This window comes from Xyrauchen texanus, chromosome 49 (genome assembly GCF_025860055.1).
Source record: "Xyrauchen texanus isolate HMW12.3.18 chromosome 49, RBS_HiC_50CHRs, whole genome shotgun sequence".
NCBI lineage: Eukaryota > Metazoa > Chordata > Actinopteri > Cypriniformes > Catostomidae > Xyrauchen > Xyrauchen texanus.
In genome coordinates, this window is record NC_068324.1 from 3,774,454 (window position 1) to 3,788,909 (window position 14,456).

Consider the following 14,456-nt stretch of genomic DNA (forward strand, 5'->3'; position numbering starts at 1 on the left):
ATGGACAACTGATTGATCTTTATTAAAACTATTTGCACTGATTTATTGTGTTGGTTACATTTTGTTCCTTTGTTGGAGCTGCAGTGGTTCAGGAGTCTTTGAGTCTCTAAAAGTTAACAAAGTGAAAAAAATAAAACGTTTTTTTTTTTTTAGGTAATGTGTAATGTTTGTAATCTTGTTAAAATGTAGCATTTAGGAACTGGCATCGAAGTCAAGATATCGGTATCGAATTTTTTTGAACGATACCCAGCCCTAGTCTCATGAGTGTGAAAATAATGTTTCCTGTTCTAGATTTCTCCTAATTTGTTGCATCATCTCTTTGATATATGAAAAATAAAACAGTAGAATAACAGAATAGAAAAATAAACAGGAGTGCATGTGCTTCCTGAACATAGACTGACCTTATAAATACAGTTATTAATAGTTTATTCCATCAGTGTGACAGATAGCAGAGTGTTGAAATGGCGTCAGGATGCACACTGATCTTCGATGAGGAGATGAGCCGTTATAAACTCCTCTGGAGAGAGTATGTTATCAAATCCAATGTAAGTACCATGATATCTGAAATCATGACTGTACCATGATGACACCACAGTAAGTTGTTTGTGCATGACACAAGTCATTTTTCCAACAATTGTTTACAGACCGATTGTTTCACTTTTAATTGACTATATCACAATTCCAGTGGGTCTGAAGTTCACATACACTAAGATAACTGTGCCTTTAAGCAGCTTGGAAAATTCCAGAAAATTATGTCAAGCCTTTAGGCAATTAGCCACTGATAGGAGGTGTACCTGTGGATGTAATTTAAGTCCTACCTTCAAACTCAGTGCCTCTTTGCTTGACATCATGGGAAAAATCTCCAAGGCCTTAGAAAAACAATTGTGGACCTCCAGAAGTCTGGATCATACTTGGGAGCAATTTCCAAATGCCTGAAGGTTCCACATTCATCTGTTCAAACAATAGTATGCAAGTATAAACACCATGGGACAACGCAGCCATCATACCGCTCAGGAAGGAGGCACATTCTGTCTCTTAGTGATCAATGTAGTTTGGGGCCAAAAGTGCAAATCAATCCCAGAACAACAGCAAAGGACCTTGTGAAGATGCTGGAGGAAACAGGTAGAAAAGTATCTATATCCACAGTAAAACATTTAGCTCAATTGTCAATATTTTTGGGGATCAGTGCAGTGAGGAATATCTGGATGTTGTGAAACAAACGACGTCTACGTCAACGACGTCGGTTTCAGCCAAGTTAGTCCAGCTATAAAGATCCTTCATGCTTTTTGGGTTTAGATAAATGTAAAAGTTTACTAAGTTGAGACTTTATTCTATAGAACACAAAAATAGTTATTTTGAAATGAATCTTTTCCACACAATGAAAGATATTCAATACAAGATACAACATTTCAGTCTGTTCTTCACACTTGGAATATAGCATTTTTGAGCCCTAGTCGCTATTTACTTTCATTGTATGGAAAAGGACAACTCCACTAGAAGTCTTGTGACTGCAGAACATCTATCACAAATTCACCCGCAGTGAAATCTTATTGGTACAAAATCCTCAGCACATGAGTAAAAATGTTTTACTGTTGTTGATTTAAAACGTTTATTCCGAGTGATTAATTAATAAAAAATAAAGCGTAAGAAAATGAATATAATTAATCATGTCTCTGGACCGTACTATGGAATATTTCCTCCATTTGTGCAACTCAAGCTTGAAGTAGCTTGATGTTTTCAGCAGGGGGCAGTAAGCAAAACTCCAGCTGTTTAGGCAACTTGCAGCTGTACAGAGAACAAACCACAATCAAGCGTGCTTGACACTAGCGACAGCACAATAGATACAATTGAAGAATATAATTTGTTATAACATTTTTATTTTATTTTTTTAGTACCCTGGTGACTTCATATGATGGTGTAATTTTATTTTATTTTATTATTATTATTATTAGATTTTTTTTTTTGTCTTTTATCATATTATTATTTTTGTGTGTCAGCCCATGTTAAAATTAAGTTGATTGTAATTTAAATGCCATTTTTTTGTAATATTTTTTATATTTGCTTAATAAACAAATAAAAATATAAAATAAAAAAAATCCTGAGAAAAGCCCTCTTAATGAATCTGAGACAGATTAACGAATTCAGTTGCAAAATGGATTTCAGTGGACTGTAGGCGATAGACTAATGTTCAATAATATGCAAATAAATGATATATTGCCTTCTAAAGCCACTTTTTGTCTTATCAATGCTTTACTAATCTTCCACAATAATGATGAAATGTATTTAAATTATCTGAAGTATTTTTTTTTATAATTGTGTGTGTGTGTGTGTGTGTGTGTGTGTGTATATATAAGTAAGACGGCAATTGTGAGGTCACTTCTTTTTCAGTTATTTTTGCTAAGAACATTAAATTTGAAATTGGCATATAATTGTTCATATTTAAATGATCAAGACCAGATTTCTTAACAATGGGGGTTACAGCAGCAGTTTTAGTTCTGCTGGAACTGCAGCAGAGGCTAGGCAACAATTAATCAAATGTGTGATGGTAGGTGACATATCAGAGACACACATTTTAAATAGAGAGGTGAAATCGTATGGTGAAATAAATGTTTTCTTGTGTGGATTACATGACAACTGATACATGTTTAGTTGCTTGATATGTTAATATATTTTAATAAAAACTAAACGAAAATTCTGACAAGGTTTACTCATCCTCATGTTGTTCCATAAAAGGAGATATTAGGCAGCATGTTAGTCTCAGTCACCATTCACTTTGCCTCTTTTTTCCATACAATGAAAGTGAATGGTGACTGAGACCAACATACTGCCTAACATCTCCTTTTGTGTTCCGCAGAGGAAAGAAAATCATGCGGGTTTGGAACAACATGAGGGTGAGAAATTATGAAAGAATTAGTCTTTTGTACTAAGAAAAGATAAAAGATAAAATCTGAGTTACAGTGAGGCACCGAGACTTCTGTAATACACGTCACTTTGGATAATTAGCATCAATTTGCTTCTAGTAATTTACTAGTAAATCATCATTTCTGCATGTTTTCTGGGAAATAACAAAGATCTGGTGGCTGTTACAGCCGCTGCCCTATCTGAAGCCCCAGCCCCTCCTCTTGGGGCCCTGGGGCCCCCCAAACCTGAAGATCTTCAGGTGTTGGAAAAACAAAGACATAGGCTGCAGAAGCACAGGTGCTGATCCTTCAGCCAACATACCAAAAATAACAACGAAACAAATCAAAAATTGCACATGCGTCCTGTAATTGCAGTGCTTGCACATCTAAATGAGAATATGCTCATACTTTTTCACATATACAGTTCATTGTGACTAGAATGCAGCAATGTAATACTAAAAACATAAATGTTTTATATGAATAATAATGTGTGTGTGGGTGTCTACATCTTCTGGGATGACCTCTCTCCTCACTTCATATGTCCACCTATGAGAAATGCATGAATCATTTAGTAATTTTATACTTTTGCATGACATTAAAACAAATGAACCGTACATTTAGATGTGGATATTTATTTTCTGACTTTCCTGTGTGTGTGTGTGTGTGTGTGTGTGTGTGTGTGTGTGTGTGTGTGTGTGTGTGTGTGTGTGTGTGTGTGTGGGTGTGTGTGTGTGTTTGGGGGTGTGTGTGTGTTTGTGTGTGTGGGTGTGTGTTTGGGTGTTTGTGTGTGTGTGTGTGTGTGTGTGTGTGTGTTTGGGTGTGTCTCCAGATGGCAGAATTGATGTCTGTTACAACACATCTCCAGCTATGACTATATAACTCTCCTAATATGCCTGGAAAAATGTTTGTTCATACTTCCTTTTTTTTTTTTTTGAGCTATTACACTATATAAAGAGACTCTTGGTGTGCTTTCTGTTAAATTCCTTCTCACCACACCCAACAGAGAAACGGTGAGTTATAGCAATAACTAAATATTTGAACTTAGAATTATCATGAAAATCATTAGTACCTCCTGTTTTTATTTATTTTATTTTATGTTTAATGAATTATACTTTTTTACTGTTACATTTAGTAAATGCATACATTTTTATGTAGAAGCTTGTTGAGGAGTATTAATCATTTATGATCAGTCTGAATGGCATGGGATGTCCTGGATCAGAGATTGTGGTATTTTAATTCATCCAGCCACAACAGTGGTGGGTTTACAGGAGTCTCTGCTGGGTGGGTTTGGTTGTGTGTGGTCCAGCGCATTGAGTGACAAAGATTGGAAGCTAAAAACTGTTTGTTGTGGTACACAAAGTTGCTCCACCAGGGGTGCTTTACATCTCAGAAATCCTATTCTTCCATCTCAGAACTTTTTCTTATTCTTATGTCTTATTGTAGACATTTGAATGCTTGAATGTATGGTTTAAATTCACTATTTTCAAAGGTCAGTATATCAAATACTAATTCCAAGCTATTTCTAGGAAATTAACCTTATATTGAAAATTACGTATCCAGCAATCACAAATGACTGTGATTGGTCCATCCAGACCGACGCTGAGAAAAGAAACAGCTACCACGTGACACCGCCTTCTCTCTTTTTTGCTTCAGCAGCAGTTTGGACGATATTTTACGCCTGAATTTGGACTTTATATACTTTTAAAGGAATAATTCACCCAAAAATTAAAATTCTCATAATTTACTCACCCTCATGCTATCCTTGATGTTTATGAATTTTTTTTATCTTCTGCTAAATACAATTATGATTTTTAGAAGAATATTTCAGCTCTGTAGGTACAATGCAAGTGAATTGGTACAAATATTTGGAAGGTCCAAAAGCATATAAAGGCAGCATAAAAGTCATCCAAAAGACTCGAGTGGTTAAATCCATATCTTCAGAAGCTATAAAAGTGTGGGTGAGAAACAGATAAATATTTATGTCCTTTTATTTACTATCAATCTCCACTTTCACTTACACATTGTTCTTCTTTTGTTTTTGGTGATTGCCATTCTTCATTCTCCCCAAACCAACCCCCAGAACTGCCACTGCCTTGCCTCTTTCAGTATCATTGCATTTTTTTAGACGCCATATCAGTTAAAATAAAACTTCACCCACACTTTAAAAAAAGTATATTTTTTCTGGCTCAAGACATGTTTTTCTGGCGCACACTAAAAAAAATATATATTTTAGCCTATTTTTTTATTTAGATTTCAACAAATTTCATAATTAAATTAATAAAACTTAAAATATGTAGTTTTATATTTTAATTGTATTTGACTAAAGATTGCGCAGTTCAATTAAATGGGATTTTGTTATTAAATTAAAATGCGTCAATCTTAAAAGTATTTTTAGTGCATGTTCACAGAAAAAAAAACGATTGAGAAAGCAGCGCAGACGGTCGAACGACCCCTAAAAAGTAAAAAATAAAATAAATAATAAATAAATAGTTGACCGATCGTATCTGACCAATCAGAGTCATCTTCCGGAACGCTAAGCCCCGCCCATTTATTGTTCCCTATTTAATGTTAATTGCCATTCTACCCGCTTGTTCTGTTTCTCTGAGCGAAGCAGCAGCGGAGCGGGATGGCCACGAATCCGACAAAGTCTTCCGGACACCCTGACAAGATGAAGAAAAACGAGTCTCTGCTCGGGAAACTGGGAGGAACATTAGCTCGCAAAAAGAAGCAAAAAGAAGGTAAGAAACTAAAATGATTAGAAGAGCGCATGACATCATGCCATATTTGATTATATCGCTGTCCATGGTGCTGCATTTGATCAATATTATGATGGATCTTTAAAAGTGCGTGTAATTAAACCTTATGCATAATATTTATGTATATTAAAATTAAATAAAAATTATATTAAATGTAACATACATTCACCCATTTCTATTGAGCTATTAAATATCTTTATAATCAAAGTTATAACAGGGTTATGATTGACTAGTTATTTTGTTAATCAGTTATTTTGTGCTGTTGACGTCTGGGACAGAAATAGACAAGATAAGAATGAAGTGGACTGCTTTGCCCTTTCCAAAGTTTTAAGGGGTCAAATGTATGTTTAAGCCCTTTAGTTTGGTGTTTTGTGCTATTTTAGATGCAACTCTCTTCAGCCTTCATGTATGTGAACAGCTGTACAGTTAAAAGTGTGTGTGCATTTGTCATCCCTTTGTGTCTCTTTGAGGAACAGAGACGGGTTGTTTATAATGGGTTTGTACTGTTATAAGCCTCAGACAGTGACATGGGAGTGATACAGGGTGTTGAGGGCTTTTAGTGACCCTTTATATTTAAGCAGATCCTGTTTAGGGCATTGTAAAGAGTAATGTCTTACTCAAATGTGCAGGAGTGTAATGTTTTATTTGTCCACCAAAAAGTTTTAAAATCCATAAAATTAAGGGTTTAAGTACTACTAACTCCAACGATAAGTACAGAACTAAGGTTGTGGGGAATACCCATAAACCCTTGAGCTTGAATATTATATATATAAGTGGCATTTAACTGATCACATTGTATATTCAGGACAATAATAACGTGAAAAATTACTATTACAATTTGACACAAATGTTCAGAACTTCTTAAACTACTTCAAAGATTCCTCATCAAAAAATCCTCCATGTGCAGCAATGACAGCTTTGCAGATGCTTGTTATTCTAGCTGTCATTCTAGATTCTCAGGTGACCTTTAACCCCACACTTCCTGTAGCACTTGCCATAGATGTGTCTGTCTTGTCGGGCACTTCTCACGCCCCTTACAGTCTAGCTGATCCCACAAAAGCTCAATGGGGTTAAGATCCGTAACACTCTTTTCCAATTATCTGTTGTCCAATGTCTGTGTTTCTTTGCCCACTCGAACCTTTTCTTTTTAGTTTTTCATGTTTCAAAAGTGACTTTTTCTTTGCAATTCTCCCCATAAGTCCTCCTGAGTCTTCTCTTTACTGTTGTACATGAAACTGGTGTTTTGCAGGTAGAGTTCAATGAAGCTGTCAGCGGAGGACATGTGAGACGTCTATTTCTCAAACTAGAGACTCTGATGTACTTATCCTCTTGTTTAGTTGCACATCTGGTCTTCCACGTCTCTTTCTGTCCTTGTTAGAGACAGTTGTGCTTTGTCTTTTAAGACTGTAGTTACACCTTTGTATGAAATATTCAGTTTTTTTGGCAATTTCAAGCATTGTATATCCTTCAATCCTCAAAACAATGATTGATTGAGTTTCTAGAGAATGATGTTTCTTTTTTTTGCCATTTTTGACCTAATATTGACCTTAAGACATGCCAGTCTATTGCATACTGTTGCAACTCAAACAAATACAACGTTAAGCTTCATTTAATGAACTAAATAGCTTTCAACTGTGTTTGATATAAAGTGTTTTTCTAGTACCAAATTATACATTTATCATGATTACTCAAGGATAAGGTGTTGGAGTGATGCTGCTGTTGTCTAGATTTGATCAAAAATGACTTTTTTCAAATCGTGATGGTGCTGTTTTAACATCAGTAATGTCCTGAATATACTCTGTGATCAGCTGAACTCCACTTTGGTGAATTAAAGTACCAATTTCCTTCCAAAACAGCAAAATCTGTACATTATTCCACATTTTGGCTGCCAGTGTGTGTGTGTATATATACTGTATATATAAATACAATGGGGCTAAAGGTACGCCTTAAGGAAAATTTAATTTTTTCTGGTCACAAAGTGTATCAAGATTCAAGAATTAAATTAATTTTTATTGAATATTGATATAGCAACATATTTGTGTGAAAATAATAACAAAAGGTTGTTTTGAATAAAATTAATTTAAGAAATGGTGTCGAGAGGGCCTTTTACCTCACACTTGGGATAAAAGGCCCCCAGGGTGGTTATATTGACATAGTGTAGATACCAGGGCAATAGTTATTGGGCACAATTTGTCAACATATGCAAATACTTTTGAGACAGCAAGACGATTTTTTGAGTAACAAATGAAGATAATGCTTCTTTAAATAACCACTTCAGAAAAGGGTGCACAAATTAATATTAATTTCATCACATCTCAAGTATTCTATAAACAAATTAATCTCCATTGTGATTGGATGAGTATTTTTCTACAAATCTATGTGTTATCTTCTACAATGTGTTTATTGGGGGCCTTTAGCCCCTGCAACAGGGGGGCTTTTTACCCCAAATACTATCCTTTAATTTATTGGACACTTATTGAAGATCTATTGATATAATCATGTTTAACATAATTGAAAATGATAAATTGATATTTTGTCTCAAAATAAATGTGAGAATTTCAGGATATTCATTAGCTACATTCATTTACAACATTTAAAAAAATATGACATATTAGATCAAACGACCTTCAAATCAAACTTTAGACATTACAGGCAAAGATCTCACGGAGCAGCAATAGTGTCAAACAGGTGTTTAGGAAAGTGCTGTGGTGGTTTTTGATGCTATTGAGTGTTTTTGGAAGAAAAGAAAATCGAAGTAGCCTTTTACCCCGTTAGCCCCGTTGTACCCTATTTATTTTTTTCATTATGTATCTTGACAGACATGGACTCTTTGGACTGTTACAGTATGTTAAAGAGATGCCATAAGATTCTTCAAGATTTCTCTTTTTTTGTTTCTTGGTAAAAGAACACGTAAGGGTTCGGCATGACATGAGTGTGAGTAAATGATGTGAACTATCCCTTTAGACTGCAGTCAGTACATGTTTAGTAATTTTATGTTGGGGTGACTCTGTGCAGTGCACATGACTGATGCATGAGATCTATAGCGCCATCATGTGGAATTTGGTGGGACTTTACAAACAGCTATTTATTTTCCGCAGAAAAGTCCTAACAGTTCCTGTGACTGACTAACCACACATTTCCATCCCTGTTCTGCTGAAACTGATATCACACACTCAGTTTCATATAGGAAGTGTGTGTGTGTGTGTGTGTGTGTGTGTGTCAGGATGTTGACCCGTCTGTCACACATTGTGTGAGTGTTGGTGTGAGATATACCATAAAGATCTGTGGCTGGATGTTATTGCCTTCAATTATTGAGTGCTACACATTTTCTCAAGACTTCTATTAATTTAAGCTTCTAACGAAAGTGGATTCAAGTAAGTTTCACTTTTTTATCTTTTAATATTTATATTGATGTTTTCATTGAGCATCATTGATGTGTGGCTGTTTGTGTGCTGGGAGGAACACCCTGTGGAGGTGTAGTGCGGGACATTAAAAAAGTTTATTTTCTCATTGGATATTGAAAGATCCACGGATCTAAATTACCTTTCAGATCCTTCGATATTGATACAGTAATTATACCGAGTGATCAAATGTGAGTTTATGCATGTGCCATATTCTTTATGGTGAAGCTTAAATAGGTTAAGTTATAATAGGTTGGATGGTTATCATCACTGTTCCCATATACTGTACAGAAATAGTCCCTGCTACTTTGGATAAATATGCTAGATTTGAAATCACCCAATTTGCATGTCTTCTTTCAGCACTTTCAGAAATTAAAATGTCATTACTTGCAATTTGTTTTCTAAAATGCTTTATGCATCTTTCTAACATCATGTTTAAGGGAATTACATCATAACAAGAGCTGGGTAATCATAAAGATTTTCCAAATCAATTCCCATTAAAGGGACAGTTCACCCAAAAATGACAATTCTCTCATCATTTATTCACCCTCATGCCATCCTAGATGTGTATGACTTTCTTTCTTCAGCAGAACACAAACAAAGATTTTTAGATGAATATTTCAGCTCTGAAGGTCCATACAATGGTGATCGGACATTTGCAGCCCCAAAAATCACATAAAGGAACCATAGAAGTAATCCACAAGACTCCAGTGTTTAATCCATGTCTTCAGAAGTGATATAAGTGTGGGTGAGAAACAGAACAATATTTATGACCTTTTTAACTCTAAATCCCCACTTTCACTTTTACTTCTGAAAGTCACATGTGGTGCCTGTTTAGTTTCACATTCACATCTGAAAGTGAAAGTTAAATTGGAGATTTAGATTAAAAATCTTTTTCTCCCCCACACCTATCTCTTCTGAAGACATGGATTTAACCACTGGAGTCTGTATGGATTACTTCTATGTTTCCTTTATGTGATTTTTGGAGCTACAAATTCTGTTCACCATTCACTTGCATTGTTTGGACCTACAGAGCTGAAAATCTTTGTGTTCTGTAGAAGACAGAAAGTCATACACATCTTTGATGAGAGAATTTTCATTTTTAGTTGAACTGTCCCTTTAAAATCTCTCGATTCAATTTAGGTCTCATTTTAGCTTTTTAAAAACGTCCATTTCCATGTATTCCATCAACAGAATTGATATATTTAAATTGCATATATTACATATACATGTATGCTGTAGTTACATGTTTATTATTTACATGCAAATAATATGTATTTACAAGGGCGTAGATTTGTCTTTAATATTGGGGGGTGGGGGCTTGCAGCGTGAAGCATCTACATGTTTCCAATGATCATGTTATAAATATTGGTGTGGAGGGGGTGTTGTACTTGCTTGTTTTGATTATTGGGGGGTTAGCTCCCCACATCCTCCCTGGAAACTACGCCCCTCGTATTTACATTGATATGTAGGACACGTCCTAAAATGGTACTGTCTCTTTAAGAATACTGGCAGTTCCATGAGCATCTGACATAAGTGTTTTGCTTGAGCGTGAATGGAACAAGTCAAACCAAACTTTTTACATTCAACACTGTCATGGTGAGTGACATCTGAAAATATAACTGTCAGTGGCTAATCGCAGATGTTTTATTCACATGTCAAATTTTGTCACAAATCAATTGTATTGTAGGGCTGCCGCATACAGTGAAAGAGCGATGCATCGGAAAATCAACGTTTTTTAGGCAGCATCATAAAATGTTTGCATGGTTTTGAACAGGAGTTTCTCTCAACTGAATTTAGTAGCACTGTTGCAGAAGAATAAAATCACATAAATTATAATTATAATGATAAATTGAAAAAAAACATAGCATTTTTTCTTGGCAAACAAATTGCATTTAAATAATGTTTTGTAGTGCAATGATATTTGTTAGCTAATGCCATTATTAGCTGTTTTTGCACTAATCTTCAACCTTAAAATATGTTAAATGTAACAGGGTTGACACCAAACATGCTTTAAAAGACTTAATGCTAGAACTTGACACAAACCTCTATGAATCTTGGACTGTGTGCTACTCATTTAGTGTCTATTTCCCACCCCAGCATCCAAATGCTTCCAGAAATAAGTTTTACTATATTTAAAATCAGCTCCATTCCCTCTGACCAGGCTGGGACGTTATTTTTGTCTGCTTAGTAATAAATAACTTTCCTTAAGTGCTACAGAACATACACACAAACACTACACACTTACACAAGCCTGTGTGTGTGTTTTGATTTCTCAGTGTAGTGTGTGTTGCTGCTGTTCCTCTATTTATATTCTCACTGCAGTCGCTGACTGGCAGCTTTTAACTAATTGATCTGAACAGAAAAAGTGTCTCTGAGTGTTCAGCCTGCAGAGCTTTTAAAGGGAGATTTATAACTTCCTGAGAAAGAGTTATCATCAAACTATATTTATTACCTCATTAATCAGATTAAATAATAAAAGATTTACTACTCAACACAAATTTAACATCTAAAAGTATTACTTAAACTTAAAACCTCAAAAAACTCTAATCTAATCTGTTACAGAAAAATAATAGAATTTATAATAATGTCTTGGAATAGAACAGAATTGATTTAAAATAGAATATAAATAATATGCAAATATTGGAATTAACACAAATATAAGTTCTAAAATGTTAATGAGGATTGAGGATAAGGAATGCTTGTGTTGGGGAAAAATATAAATATCCTATACATATTGTTTAAAGAATAGAATTACTAAATGTCTTGGAATATAACCAAATTTCTTAAGAATAGAATTTAATTGATCCCAAATCTAAGAATGAACACATCTAAAATTTAAAAATATCAATGAAGATTGCATCTGTTGGAGTAAACAAATTGTAGAAAGAATAGAATTTCTAAAAATGTCTTGAAATAGAACAGAATTGATTTAGAATAGAACAGAATGTATAATTTAATAACTCAAATGTCATATCTAAAAATATTGGAGAAAAATGAAAACATCTAACCCATTATAAAAATAATAAAATTACCAAATATGTCTTGGAATTGAACAGAATTTCTTAATAGAATAGAATTAATACACAAATCTGAAAATTTACACATCTAAGATCTTAAAATGTCAATGAATATTACTTGTGTTGGAGAAAAACATAAATGTAACGCATTGTAGAAAGAATTGAATGTATAATAATGTCTTGGAATAGAACAGAATTTCTTTAGAATAAAATAGAATTAATATACAAATCTTAGAATTAACACAAATCTTAGATCCAATTTTTTTTAATGAGGATGAGGGATGCTTCTGTTGGAGAAATTGATAAATATTTAACATTGTAGAAAGAATAAAATTTCTAAAAATGTCTTGAAATAGAACAGAATTGATTTAGAATAGAACAGAATGTGTACTTTAAGAAATCAAATGTCATATCTAAAAATATTGGAGAAAAATGAAAACGTCTAACCCATTATAAAAATAATAAAATTACCAAATATGTCTTGGAATTGAACAGAATTTCTTAATAGAATATAATTAATACACAAATCTGAAAATTTACACATCTAAGATCTTAAAATGTCAATGAAGATTACATTTGTTGGAGAAAAACATAAATGTAACGGATTGTAGAAAGAATAGAATTTCTAAAAATGTCTTGAAATAGAACAGAATTGATTTAGAATAGAACAGAATGTATAATTTAAGAACGCAAATGTCATATCTAAAAATATTAATGAGGATTACTTGTGTTGGAGAAAAATGAAAACTTCTAACCCATTATAAAAATTATAAAATTACCAAATATGTCTTTTGAACAGAATTCTTAATAGAATAGAATTAATACACAAATCTGAAAACCAACACATCTAAGATCTTAAAATGTTAATGAGAATGAGGGATGCTTGTGTTGGAGAAATAGATAAATATTTAACATTGTAGAAAGAATAGAATTTCTAAAAATGCCTTGAAATAGAACAGAATTGATTTAGAATAGAACAGAATGTAACAAATGTCATATCTAAAAATGTCTTGGAACGGAACAGAATTTCTTAATAGAGTAGAATAGAATAGATTTAATACACAAATCTGAAAATCAACACATCTAAGATCTTTTTTATTAATTTTAATGAAGATGTGTTGGAGATAAATGTAACACATTGTAGAAATAATAGAATGTATAAGATTGTATATTTCTGTAGAATAGAAAATAAATGAATACACAAATAAGTAAAATCTAAGATCTAAAAATGTTAGGACTGCTTGTGTTAGAGAAAAACTTGAAAGTATAGAATAGAATAGAACTGAACTGATCTGAATACACAATTCTACAATCTAAATACTTGCATTTTACCAAAAGACAGATCTGTATTGCCAGTACATGAAGTCTTTCTCTGGTTGTAGCGCAGTAAATCCCACTGTTTACCCTCACATAGTGCGTCAGTAAGTGTAGTTAGGAACCTATAATAATATTGAGTTGTCAGGTTGGATCCCGGCTCTCTTCTCTCATCTCCTTTCTCCTCTTTTTTCCTCCTCTTCCCTCATTGAAACAGGAGCAGTGCGGGGGGGGGGGGTTCAAAGAGACAGAAATAACACGTGATGACGCGGGCGCAACTGCTGTAGCCACATTGACGGCCACACACACACACACACACACACACACACACACACACACACACACACACACACACACACACACACACACAGAGAGACCACTAGGACTTACTGCAGGGACATTACTAATATCCAGCACAGTTTAGCAGGACATGGCTGGTCTACTGTGTGGGACGAAGAGAAGAAAGCAAGGTAGAGTTTTGATGGGAGGACACACACAGTATGTATATGTGTTTACACTTTATTATTTTATGGTGTATCCTTAAAATCTACGGTGCTCTAATTAAATAATAATAATAATAGCCATCAATCCTGTTTAGTAACAAGGACCTCAATGGAAATAAGTCTATTATGAATTTATTATGCTATCCTTGTCAGATAAACTTAACGAATAATGTATTATTCGATGAGATTAATACAAAGAATGATTAAAAAATAAATACATACTTAAATATAAGCTGAAAATGTATATATTAATATATATTATTTTATAATAATATTATTGTATTTATAGTATTGTACAGTACTTTGTTTGCTGCACAGGTTCATACAGTACATGGATGTTTTCACTGGTTAGTACTAGTAAATGTATATAGTAGTTATTAGTTATTAGTATATATAATAATATATAGTGCAGCAATTTAATTGTTCTTGTTTGGATTCATGCAATTATGTGTTAACTAAAAAAATGTATATTATAAATTCATATTTAAAATAAATTGAAATATATTTAAATACATGTGTAAATTTATGTGATTTCATAAATATAGACTGAAAGATCACTATA

General features: G+C 33.6%; 1 protein-coding gene across 2 annotated transcripts in view; it reads left to right on the top strand.

The window, feature by feature from the left end:
- Positions 1–5,484: 5,484 nt before the first annotated feature.
- The window catches only part of LOC127640394 (beta-parvin-like), a 20,397-nt gene continuing 11,425 nt past the window's right edge, over positions 5,485–14,456 (top strand). Inside the window, exon 1 of one of the 2 annotated variants that reach the window (XM_052122922.1) lies at positions 5,485–5,638. In XM_052122922.1, the coding sequence (XP_051978882.1) occupies positions 5,527–5,638 (112 nt within the window). In that variant the 5' untranslated portion in view covers positions 5,485–5,526. Of the gene's footprint in view, positions 5,639–13,759; positions 13,862–14,456 lie in introns of those variants that run through there. The other variant, XM_052122924.1, reaches the window with a different exon arrangement.